Here is a 13,112-nt window from a genome sequence, read left to right on the forward strand (position 1 = left end):
GTCAAATAAGCAAGTGTGGTGCTCAAAATGATGCTGTGCACACAGCTAGCGTGCACGTCACAGCTGTTGCAAACTTTGCTTTTCAACTTGGGCATTTGTGAAGCTGTAAAGAATCTGCTGCCGATAACCTAATGGAACCAGAAATTATGCCAGTTATTTCTGAGCGAGGGATTTAGCTCGTTTTCGGGTCCTGGTTCATAGGAAGAATACTGCATAATGCTTCGCCCCATTCCTGAGCTGTATCCAGAAGATAAAATGATTTTGTAGGGAGATGTAACTGCAACGCCAAGGTCCGTGTCTCTCCGATTCAGAGAGAAACAGCTCCCTTCTGACAGATCATTGCTGTATGGGGCAGTACTTTCAAACCAGTATACCAGGTTTTAAACAAGCTTGCAGGAGAGGGTGCAAACCTGGTGTCACTTCTCTATATACCTCTACCTCAATATAACGCTGTCCTCGGGAGCCAAAAAATCTTACTGCATTATAGGTGAAACCGCCTTATATCGAACTTGCTTTGATTCACCGGAGTGCGCAGCCCCGCCCCCCGGGAGCACTGCTTTACCGCATTCTATCCAAATTCGTGTTATATCGGGGTAGAGGTGTATAAGTTGAGCTCTAATTATAGACATGAGAAGCCACCAAGCCCTACACTATTACATCACAAAATCCATGCCTCTTCCCATGCGGGGATGTTCGCTGTAGTACAGGCTGGATTGTAATGTCCAACCTACTTTCAGATGACTCAAACTGGCTAATAATCTTTAGTTTTTACCACTTCTCCAAAAGACAGCTTTTCTGCCGCCTACAGAAACTTTTTAAAACTTCTCTGTTGGGCTGTGGATTCCAATATATTATCACTTCATCTCATGCTAATTTAGTTGGCATACTTCAGATGCTTTCACGCTTCTTGCAGCCGAAGGTTTTTAAGGCGAGCCAGTCAGCTAGACTGATTCACTTCTTCCCCAAGCCTCTGGCAAGTAACCTGTTTCATCAATAAAACTGTATACAGCAGAGCCAGTTTAAACAAATACTTGGTAAAAGGCTAGCGCTGACTTTAAAAAAAATCATGCTCTAAACCCAAGCACACAATGACAAACATTATTCAAGAGGAAAGGAGGACTTTGCAATTATTTGAGGGATTGTTACATGTTTTCCAGATAGCTGATGATTTTGGTTTAAAAAAAAAATGAAATATTGTATAAACTACAAATTGAATTGGAATGTGTATAAAAATTACATCATCCAAGCTGGAGTCTAGAGTTAAGTCATTAGTGCAATGTTAATGTAGAGCAGATTTCTTTTAAAAGGAAATTTTTTATCCTGACACGAAATCTTGCGTTTTGAAGTATAAGCAGAATGTTATGTTCTTCTGACTTTTCAGTTGACTAAGCCCTCTGTTGTTAAGAAAATACTTTGATTAAGTCCTCTGAGTCCATTATACCCGGCATGCAAATAATTATAAATACTTGTATGTCAGTACTAGCCCTGCAAAAATATTTGTCCTAACATCTAATGTTGCTTGTGTTCGATTTGTCTCTGCTTAGGTTTTAAAGCTGCCAAGTATTACTATCATGCTAGAGGTCAGAGATGGGAGGGTAATGAACTAGTTCTAGCTTCATTTCAGAGTAGCAGCCGTGTTAGTCTGTATCCGCAAAAAGAAGAACAGGAGTACTTGTGGCACCTTAGAGACTAACAAATTTATTAGAGCATAAGCTTTCGTGGACTACAGCCCACTTCTTCGGATGCATATAGAAGTGGGCTGTAGTCCACGAAAGCTTATGCTCTAATAAATTTGCTAGTCTCTAAGGTGCCACAAGTACTCCTGTTCTTCTTTCTAGCTTCATGTTGGTGGCTTGGTAGGACTTTTAAAAATATTGTTAAAATACACGATGTGTTCCTAAAAATGGAGTGTCCAGAACATCATAGAGTCCGAGTAAACATTGTACTGTGCCCGATGGACCCTTACATTAATCCTGCATAAATTTAAAACTATTGTTCATGACATTAAAGTGTGTCAGATTTAGAGGACGGAGCTGTATCTAAACAAAGGCTATTGTTGCATTTCCTTTGCGGACTAACAAACATTCACATCCATTGATGCTGCCAGCGGTACGTGAAACAAACTCCACCATCCTTGTTAACCATTAGTGTACGCTCCTGCTGTGTTTTGAAAATAATACCAACCTGAGTTTCTGTTGGACTGGGGGAGTATGTGGCAGAGTGCAAGCTGCAATCAGCATTAACTGTTATTTAGAGACCAGGACCTACAGTATCCAATCACGCTCTCACTTTTTAACACCTCCCACAACCCTCAGCCCCACTCAAAAATAATGCTGCCATATGAGTGGTTTTGGACTCAGTCCTGCACCCAGTGGGACTGCTCACGTGCGTGAAGTTAAGCATGTGCGTAAGTGTTTGCAGGCTCAGGGAGATTGCTGGGGAGCCCCAACCTTATTTCAAATCAGCAGATTTTAGGTTTAATTTTTTTTAAACGATACTGGCATAGGTTTATATCCTGATTTACATACTACTTTAGCTATTCCCTATAATAGACTTCATCTTCTCTGGTGAGTTGCTCGTTGGGAATAGTGTTGCATTTTCTATTAAACTAACAGCTCTTTTTCTTCAGACAGGAATCAGGGCTTTGGCCTTCTCAGTACACTAGCAGGTGCAAACTGCAGCATTGGGTCAGAAGAGAATCAAGATACAAAAGTAAACAGTAATTCTTACTTCTCGCTTTATCAGTGTTTTTCCTCCCTGTCACACAGTGCAGTTACACCCTTTGTCTTCCACCTTCGTTTTCTTCTCCCTCAGGGGCCACTTCAAGTCCTTTCTAAATACAATGTTAAAGGAAATAGCCTGCATAAATGTTATGAGGCCTGAAGACTTGCAGCTTGAATTTTTCTCAAGATTACCTGTAAGAGGAATGCCCTTAGTAACTGCATAGCTATCAGCTCATGGCTGCGAACTGTTGCACAGCACCATTCCTTGGAGCTCTGTAACTTTCCCTGGTGAAACTTGGTTGAATTTTCAATGTGGGTGTTGGTCATAAGCTCTCTGACATTTGTGTAAATGCTTTCCCAAAGACAGCAGGCTGGAGCCAAGGAAAAGTTATACAAAACTCGAGTCAAGATGCTGGGTTTTTTCATTTATGTCTGGAAGTAGTGTTTGTGCCAGATTAGAGCTACAGTTTGAGAGGTTGTTTTTCAAAAGCCCTGAGTTGGCTGCAGGAATATCATAGCTCAGGACAATGTGTACCATGGTAGCAATATGTACATCCACAGTTCTATCCAGCACTTTGGATGAGGGAAGGTGCTCTATCCTGAAGAATTTGCATTTTAAGATGCATATAAAACAATCCCTTGAAAAGGCTAAGCTTTCAAGGGAAAACACAAAGCAACTGAATTCTTGGTGTTGCTACACCGCAGCCACATTTGATCTGTAGCTTTAAGTCTTTCACTCAACTGAGAGATTGTTTTAAAAAAAAAATACGATTAAGAAGATCAAGAATGCTTCTAAACACTCGTTAGACTTTCATAAATGCCTGACTCTCTGAACTGTTGGCTTCCTGAATGTTTGAACTGGAATAGAGAGCTGTTTTGTCTTGGTTATGGTAATAACTGGTAGTTTCCCTGACAGCCTCATGCACCAGCGATGGACAGAGCAGAATCTCATTTAGACAACAGAGGAGATGTAGCTAGCACGAACAACTTGCAGATTGACAGCATTGTAGGTAAGTTCTTCCTTTGCTTAGTAAACAAAATTCTGATGAGCTTTGCGGGGTGAGGTAGAAACTGAACCAGGATGTGTACAAAAAAGGAACATTCCCAAAGAAAACTGTGTGGGAAAAGAGCCATTACTCATTACAACTGGATGAGTTTGTGGCTTAGGCCTCTGGCCCGTAGAGTAACCAATATCCGAAAAGTTTCCAGTTAGAAACTGCATTAATAGTACTTCTCTAAAGATACAATGTTGACTGGATGCCTGCGCTTGGGGCTTTTAAGCAGAAGACCAAGAGCGGGAACTGAGTTTTTAAAAAAACAAAAAAAAAAACCAAAAAACCTCTTCAGAGAAGTGGAATTACAGATAAGCAGTTTCCCCTTTTGTTTCCAGCTGGTTTGTGGCAGAATCTTGCTTTAAAGAGACAGTACACAGATCTATGCCTCATCTTTCTTTATATGTCCTTAGCCCTCATTGCTGGCAGTAGTCTACATTTCCTACCATTCGATCAAAAATTTTAGCATATGTATGTATTCCCTATAAAAAAAAGTTGACATGATGAACAACATGCACTTGTAGATATAGGTGCACCTCTACGCTGGAGAGTGACAGAAGGCTAATGGATCCTGGCCATACCCACCCTCTCCCCAAAGATAAATAGCATAACTGGGGTCTGGGTTGCCAGAGCCCCTAGAAACTAACTACCCCTCTCATCAAAAGCATGCCCCCTTTTGAGAAATCAAGGCCCAACCCTGCGGGGAACAGATTCCCTCAGAATTTAAGACCGAGGTTCCACTTGCAGTATTGCCAACTGAAAGCATTCAAGTCTTTCTCCACAACCATGAGGGCTAGAAGCATTTTTTAAAATGAAAGCTGAGATGCTCCTGCATGACTACAGGAGCTGGGGCTTTAAGAAAATCTCAAACCATCACAAGACTATCACAATCAAGTTGCAAGAGGTAGCAACACTACACTCGTCTCTGAGTAGCTACCAGCCTCATCCCCAAACTGCTCTTCAGATCACTGGAAGAGAACACAGAAAATTCCATGAATGCCTCTGCTTCTGATGGCAAGAGGTTATAGGCTTAGTTCTTTTACAATATGGAAACAAAACTAAAAAAAATATTTTGGGGGTTAAGACTAAAATTTAAATTGTTCCCTGTTCACAACATTGAGAGTATAAATGTAAGAAAAGTCCCTAGCTTCCAACATACAGGATTTAACTTATTGGACTAGGATCTGGGATGTATAGAGGGGACTAATATGAGAACTAAACTGCCTGGTATTGAGTGCTTAACAGGCATTGTTCAAAGCCTAGTGTTTTGGGGATTGATGGTGATGTTTAGGCAAAAACTAAGTCAGCACTTCGATTTGTAATGATCCCCAGCCATTTCGAAGGCAAATAGTGTTAAGAGCAGCAAGAAAACTTCTTACATTTTGACACATTTATAGCAATTTTAAACCATGTTCTTAAAATCTGATAAAGTTCAAAACACCTTGTAACGGGTGTCACATCAAAACTGAGTAACGTGGTAATTAATGCCGTGAACCAATGTAAAATTCAAACCTTTTATCCATCACATTGCAAAGGGAGCCAGGAGTCTCACTCGTACTCCATAGATTATTTTTAATATCATACCAGCAATTTATCATCAAACTAATGTGCTGGCCCGCAGGAACAGTCTGGCTTAGATCAACTTTAATATGCTTATTTCAGATCCCATGTTAGATATGGATATTCAAGAGCTAGCCAGTCTTACCACGGGAGAAGGAGACCTGGAGAATTTTGAAAGACTGTTTTCAAAGCTGAAAGAAATGAAAGGTACTGTACCTGTAAATGAAGAGCACACCATCAGTAACCCAACAGTTATAGTCAAAAAGCCAGTTAGCAGACCTGGGAACTTCATTGTGTCCATCTGAATGTCTTGAAAGTTCTTCTTCTAATGGTTGAAATCTTGAACACTTTGATCTGTTGTACTTCCCTTTTCATCTTAACTAGTATTGATCTTGAAATCAATAGTCCTTTAATTTTATACAATAAAACTCATCATTGTAGGTAAATAGTGCTTTGTTTTTAAGAACACCTAAGGAGGTCTCACCGGAGTAGCTCACCAACATTCTGCACTAGCTTTCTATCATGATCTTATACTCCACAATCTTCTATAAACAATTCCACGACAAGAATTATTTGATTTTTTTTTTTTAATCTAGAACTTCATGCTAATCTTGAGGTTTAGAAATCTTTGAGAGGTGAAATCCAAAATTCTTAGAACCACTGAATTTCTAGTGTAGTTGAATTTTGGAAATCCTCGCTAAAGTCTCCACTCCCTCCTTTCCCATGATTTTCCAGTAGTTCAGAAATGGCTTGCCAATCCCTCTGGAGCACTGCAGTAGGCCATCTCTGTCTGTCTCTCAATGCTCAGTAACTCTGCTAACCCTTGAGGGAGACAATCTAACATTACTCTTCTTTTCTCTACAGACAAGGCAGCAACATTGCCCCATGAACAGAGAAAACTACATGCAGAGAAGGTGAGGTCTGAAACAAGAACTTAAATTCTCCAGACATGTAATTCCAACTTTGAGTGTTCCTCTTTCTAAATAGCAGCTACCCTTCAGGATTTTAAGCAAGGAATGACTATTTCATAAATAGTCAAATATATTGGCTGCTGCAGCTCTATAAATATAGAGCATCTTCCAAACAATACCAATGATCGAATCTGGTCAACAGGCTTGCGAATGGGAAAGAGCAACAATATGGAATTTTAAAGTTGAGGGAGGGTTACGGTTATCAGAACTTCAGAAATCATGCAGTAGAACAACTGAAGGCTTGAACCAACTCCCATTGAAGTCAATGGAAAACTCTTATTGTGGAAAACTTCAGCAGGAATTAGATCAGGCCTTAATAACAAATTTCGCAAACCGATTTTATCTTGCAGAGATTCTAAAGCCCTCTAAATTGTCACATCCATTTTGTTGGGATTTTAGCCGGAGAAAGAAAATAACATTTCAGCTAGGAGTACTGTATATAGGTGTTCCTATTGTGTTTAACTCCTGCTCACTTTACATTTATCAGCATGTAGCACAAACTTCAAGTGTCTTGAGCTTGTTTTGCTTCTTTTGACCCACAGGTGGCCAAAGCATTCTGGATGGCAATCGGAGGAGACAGAGATGAGATTGAAGGCCTCTCCTCAGATGAAGAAAACTAAGTTCTCTGTAGCTGTTTGTAGTAGAGCTGATGCGATTTCCTAAAAGTAATGCTGGACGTTTCCTACAAACAACAAACTCATTTTTTTGCTGAAGCTGCCATTGGACTTGGTTTGCTTAAAAAGTTTAGGTGATCCTCCTTGCTTATCATTGAGAGTAACACATTCCATAACACCTGAAACTGCATTAGATGGTGTTTGTTCTCCTGCCTGTATTCTCTCTCTGTGTCTGGCTATACTTTTAAGGCAGTGTGCACCATCTTTACCATAAGTAGCAAACCACTTTATATTTTCCAAATAACCATTTTTGTTGTTTCTTTTGAGGTTTTTAAAAAACAAAAGCATCATCAGTTGTCTTTTTTCCATGGGGTTGTCAAATCAGTACTTGAAGCTGAACTCAAACTTTGAGGCCTGGATTGGTCTAAAGTTTTTATGTAGCTTTAGAACTAATTTACTGGTTTAAAGGAACCAGACTTGTGTGAGCCATGAAGAGAAAACTGCTGACTCGCACTCCATTGAGAGATGGTGGAGTAAGGCCACAGCATTAGTCCTGTTAACTGATTGCCATCAATGTTAAATGACCTAGGGAAGGGCACAGGCCTACTGCTGGTGAATTTTATCCCAAATACCTCGTAAAAGCCATCACCTCAGCAACACTAAATTGTCACATGACATGCCTTACAGCCTTAGGCACCTGTATTTAATCGGGAAACTAGAACGTATTAGAACACCAACAAGTGGGAGGAGTATTGCTTTGTAGTGGTATTCACTGCTAGAAAAAGTATAGTAGATTAACAATGAGTGTTCTTAGCAAAGTATTCCTCTTCCCCTCCTCCTCATTGTAGATGCTCAGTCGGAGTGGCTCTCTTTTCCTCCCTGGACACTAGGAAGCAAAGACTGATGGGAGATGCATTTAGAGTATGAGCTTATCAAGCACCATTGAGATAATCCCTATGAAGGTGGGGGATGCCGGGTAAGAAGGTAAAGGAAAAGCCCGTTACCAGTTTAGTCTACTTTTCTCATCAAACATCACCAACCCTCAGCAGAGAGCAGCTAGGGATTCAGTGGAAGGAGGTGGGACCTACCTTAAACAGTGGCCCATAAAACATTTCAGGTCATGATAACTTCAGCAGAAGAGAAAAGCCACTTTAGATGATGCAATCAGCAGTCTTGCAACTATTCATCACAAGAGCCCAGGCTTCTCTCGTGCTCCTCTGGCTTGTCATGTGCAACAACCTGTATTCTCTAAGCACGTTCCCTTACCCCCCTGAAAATAGTCACTGTCAAGACAATCTTTTTTACTTTGAAAAGATGAAGAGCTTTTACTTTTCTGATACTTGAGCCTCAGTGTAAATAAATTTTAGGGATTCTTGAGCCTATACTTTCAGTGAAACTCCAGAAATGCATCTATAAAAGATGAATTTCTGGAAGCCACATGACAATAGGGTCTTTCGCATCCACAGAACTTGATCCGTTCTTTTGAAGCTGAGTTAGGATCAAATGAAGATGAAACAGGGTGGCAGGAACACTCAAAGCCACAAGTCAAAACTGAAAATTGTGAAGCCATGATTAATAGCAACTAGTGCGCTGCTTTGATTGTAGTTGAGACTCGACTGTAAGGATTTACAACCTGTGGTCCCATAACAGCAACATGGACCTTTTTGAATGACTGTCTCTTTGTATGGAGACCTTACACTGCCCTCCTGCCTTGGTATCCAGTCATTTGTGTGTTTCTCCTTCGAATGACTTTGCAGGAGCCATGGGAAAGTCTCAGATGTCCTCAGGCAAGAGTCTAAAGTGAAAGGCTGCTGGGATGGCTCTGATTCCTTATACACAGAAGAGGGTGCGAGGAGGCACTGCTCCATCCTCAGAACCATCCTCCCAGTCAACAGCGTTGGAAACCAAACTGAATGGCTTTGAGACAACTCTCCGCAACAGCTTTCTTGTTCTGTTCTTTTCCATCTCACCCTCTTCTGTCCTCATCTCCAAGCAGAAAGAGCTTTGAGGAAGAGATCACGGAGTTGTATTGAGTGATAGTCTTTCATGCCTCCTTGCTTTCTGGAAGGCAGAGACTTTACCCTTTGCTAAATATTTGGTCATGTGGTAGGGAGGCACATGGCAAAAGAGTAGAGAAGACTCATTTAAATACACTAAAGAGCATATTTTATTTGAATGCTCGATAAAGGAGATTCACATTATACATCTGGCAGTAATTTAAGATCTTGACTGACTTTAAAAAAAAAAGTGCTGGCAGCTGAAGCAATCTACACCAGTAAGAGGTATGAACCCAAGGGATGCAGGGAACGAGTGCACCAATCCAACCTAAGCACCCGGCCATACTGCTAAATGAGAGGGGTGAGAAGTCTTTAAAAGACCAGCACAAGTTGATACGATTGGCAGTATTTGGTCAGGAAAGTGCCAGGATTCTAGAACAGCAGTAACTAGCCAGGATTGTCACACCGTATGGGGAAAATGAGCACGGCCCGTGCTTCCACTAGCCCTCGTAGTCTAGCCGCTGTAACTGCTGTTCGTTTCCCCTGGTTCTAACGTTTGCCCCAACCTGTTAGCACGTCAAAGAGTGCTTTGAAACAGCGCAGTGCTGTAAATCCATATCCCAGCAGTTGCACTTTAAACAAAAATCTATTCACGAGTCAAACTAGCTGTTGTGGCTAGAAAATAAGATGGAATTAAATTCAGCGTTTATTAGATTACTGAATTGTATTTTTTGAGATTAAAAACTTGTGTGGTGTTTTTCCCCCCTGTTTTTTGGCTGCAAAATTTCTTACCATGATAGTAGAGGTTTTAGAAATAAAGACAAAGTGTTAGTGGAAAAGCAAAATGAAAAGCTGCTGTATCCTTTGTTTAGGGTTTTCTTTTTCTTTAATGTGTAAACTGTAGCATTGTATACATGGACATGGGCTGATTAAAATGCTATTTAAATACATCTGTAACGGTTTGGAAATCAATTTTAATCTCATGTTAGTAGTTAAATAAGGACATGACTTGCAACAGGTGAACTTTCCATTTGCTCTTGGGAAAACTGGCATCCTATTGGCTCCATGGAGCTTTCCATCAGGCCCTTTAGTAGTCTACTTAACTGTTTAGGGTCAAGGTGTTGCTACCAAAAATTCCCTTTGCAATTTAAATTGGACAAGTGTACCTCACTCCTGCCTTAAACCCTAATGCAGCAAGGCACTTAAAACACTTGACTTTGGAGGGACTACTCACATGTTTAAAGTTAGGCACATGCTTAAGTACCTTGCTGAACAGGGACCTTAAGCAGTTGTGTAGTACTGCTGTATACTGTCAAATAGCTGCTGGGTTTTGCCCAGAAATAGTAAAGTACTTTGGAGATAGTGTCTTGAAGGATCTCAAAGAAAAATCCTAAAGCTGCAATTAAAATTGAAAGTGTAAGTTACTTTGCTACAATCTTTGCAAGTATGTTTGTAAAGGGATGGGTTTGGGTGGTAAACAGAAAACCTTAACACTAAAAAGGATTAAGATGAACATTTCAACACCTCCGTCCCCCCTCCCCCCACCTTTGCAATCAAGTAAATTCAGGTGAAGATTTTAGTTAGCAAACTTGGGCTTCCACAAGACACCAATAATTAGCTTTTAATAGGGTGTAGCTGCTACTACCCCCTCCAATACAAGAAGACATACTATAAAGGGATCCATCAATCTGCACATTTTCTGTGTTGCTACTTCTAGTTTACCCTACTGGTCCATGGAGGATTGGCTGGTCATACGATTCTGGCTGACTTCAGCAGAGAGTGACTGAGCAGATGGGAGTGGGGGAGGTAACAAACAATAGTAGAGCGTGAGATGTCACTTCTCACTGAAAGCATAAACTGCACTCTAGAAAGCAAATAGTACAGAAACATTATCTCACTATTGTTCTACCCTGGATGCAGCTGTTGAACGTGTTCCCAAATTCCAGAGGCGCTAGTCCATCCAAATGTAATCTCCCTATTAAAACCCAAACCACATTACAGAAAAAAGTTGTGGAACTCCTGGATTACCCGTTACATTTTGTAAAATGAAAGCCGTGGAACTAACTTTAATCTCATCCATTCGCTTTAGTTTTGTGCGATTCAAAAATGCCAGCTTTAGTACTTCCAAAAACTCGAGACTTCCCTCAGTTAGAAAAAAAGTCACCTCGTCATTTATACTGGGGATAAATGGAGACACTCGCAGCTCTGGACTAGCAGTCACCCGCCTGGCTTCCATCTGAAATTGCCCCTTGCATTTTTAATCCACAATTGGGATTTGCAGAAGTCCGTTAAAAAAGTGTGCCTTACACAGCCGGGTTCATTTGTCAAATACCATTCGGCATCTATTCTAAACATAACCCAGGCCTACTTATGAGCTCAGGTTTGGCAGTATTTGTTATCCAGTCTTTGGAAAAAAAAAAAACCCTAAAGCGATCATATGCTGATTGGCCTTTTCAGAGCAGTATGTCTGCATCTACTTGAAATGCATCTTCTGGTTTGACAATGTTTTTACAATTCCTAAAACGCACTTGGTAGACTTCCTCCATGGACTGTGTTCTTTATATGGAACAGTTTCTACTTCCTTACAGACCACAGAGAATCTAATGCTGTTCTATATCCCATTCAGGTTGGAATTCTGGGTAATAAGCAAATCGGTGCCGGAACTGGTCACTAGCTTATTACAGATGTCAATTTATCAGAAAAATTCAATTGCCAAAATTCATAATGACTAAATAGCATTGTTTGTTAGCAAACCTCCAACCCTGAGAAACCATGAGGGCTACAGGACTGTGGTGTCAACATGATGATGCCAGATCAAGGTAAAAGAAAGGATTATTCATTTTGCTTCAGCCCAAGGCTGAGAATTCTCAGGGGAAAAGGTGCTACTTGCAAAGAACAAGAGACGTGTATTTCAAATTAAAACTAATTATAGGTGGCATTTTTGAGGCAAAAGGGAAGTTTCTGCCAAGCCTTGGGCAGTCAATGGTAGGTTTGTGTCCTAAACCCTGAGCATTTATTCCTTACCCATTCTTTCTAAAGTAACTGTAAATGTTATGCTGTTACAATGGATTATTCTTATTTAAAAAATCTTACTAAGTTCTTAGCCTCGCAAATGTGGCAGTGAATTCTACAGGTTGGTTAAGAGCATAGCGGGAAGGAAATAGCCTGTTATCAGTTTTATTGTCTATAGCTGCTGCCCCTCAGCTAGTGGGAAGGGAGCCCCCATCTGAACAATACTGCATCCAGTTCTGGGGTACACAATTCAAGAAAGATGTTGATAAATTGGAGAGGTTTCAGAGAAGAGCCATGAGAATGATTAAAGGATTAGAAAACATGTCTTGTAGTGAGAGACTCAAGGAGCGCAATCTATTTGGCTTAAAGAGAAGGTTGAGGAGTGATTTGATTACCGTCTAAGTACCTACGTGGGAACAAATATTTGATTCAATCTAGCAGAGAAAGGTATAATACAGTCCAGTGGCTGGAAATTGAAGCTAGATAAATTCAGACTAGAAATGAGGCATACATTTTTGACAGTGAGGGTAATTAACCAGTGGGACAGTTTACCCACAGGTGTGGTGGATTCTCCATCATTGACATTTTAAAAATCAAACATTTTTCTAGAAGACCTGCTCTAGGAATATTTTGGGGCAGGTCTCTGGCCTGTGCGATACAGAAGGTCAGATTTGATGATCACAATGGTCCCTTCTGGCCTTGGAATCCATGAAGATAGTAGGAAAAAATCCAGGGTAGGGATCCAAAACTGATTATTGAATTATGAATATTAAACAAAGCAACAGACCACCACAATTTGAGAACTGTACATCTGCTAACCAGGAATTTTCCATCATGCTCTAGTATTTGGGTATTAAAAAATTCTGCATGCCAAGCTGTAATACAGATGCGTAATTCTATACTTATGCTTATAAGAAGAGGGGGTTTCCTGCCAGTGGGCATCAGTCATTTGTTATGCAACATTTGCTTAAATTAAAGCCTAAGAGGAATGACATTTCAAACATTTTGGATAATACATTTGCAATGTGTAATTGCTTCACTATATTTTTCATTTGTCACTGAACATGTATTTTGTTTATATCTCTAATTTCATTGGAAATGACTAGTTTGTGATACTGAAGTACAAGAAAATAAAGAATTATAAATTAAGGTGACCACTAACAGAACTGAAATTGATTTACTA

General features: G+C 40.3%; 1 protein-coding gene across 3 annotated transcripts in view; it reads left to right on the top strand.

Moving 5' to 3' along the window:
• The window catches only part of AAGAB (alpha and gamma adaptin binding protein), a 28,357-nt gene extending 18,490 nt beyond the window's left edge, over positions 1–9,867 (top strand). For all 3 annotated transcript variants that reach the window (XM_008170518.3, XM_008170519.3, XM_042856561.2), the window contains 5 exons: positions 2,630–2,712; positions 3,640–3,733; positions 5,438–5,542; positions 6,200–6,249; positions 6,849–9,867. In XM_008170518.3, coding sequence (XP_008168740.3) covers positions 2,630–2,712; positions 3,640–3,733; positions 5,438–5,542; positions 6,200–6,249; positions 6,849–6,926 — 410 coding nt within the window. In that variant the 3' untranslated portion in view covers positions 6,927–9,867. The remainder of the gene's footprint in view (positions 1–2,629; positions 2,713–3,639; positions 3,734–5,437; positions 5,543–6,199; positions 6,250–6,848) is intronic.
• The last annotated feature ends 3,245 nt before the right edge of the window (positions 9,868–13,112 follow it).

Source organism: Chrysemys picta, chromosome 10, assembly GCF_011386835.1.
Source record: "Chrysemys picta bellii isolate R12L10 chromosome 10, ASM1138683v2, whole genome shotgun sequence".
Lineage (NCBI taxonomy): Eukaryota > Metazoa > Chordata > Testudines > Emydidae > Chrysemys > Chrysemys picta.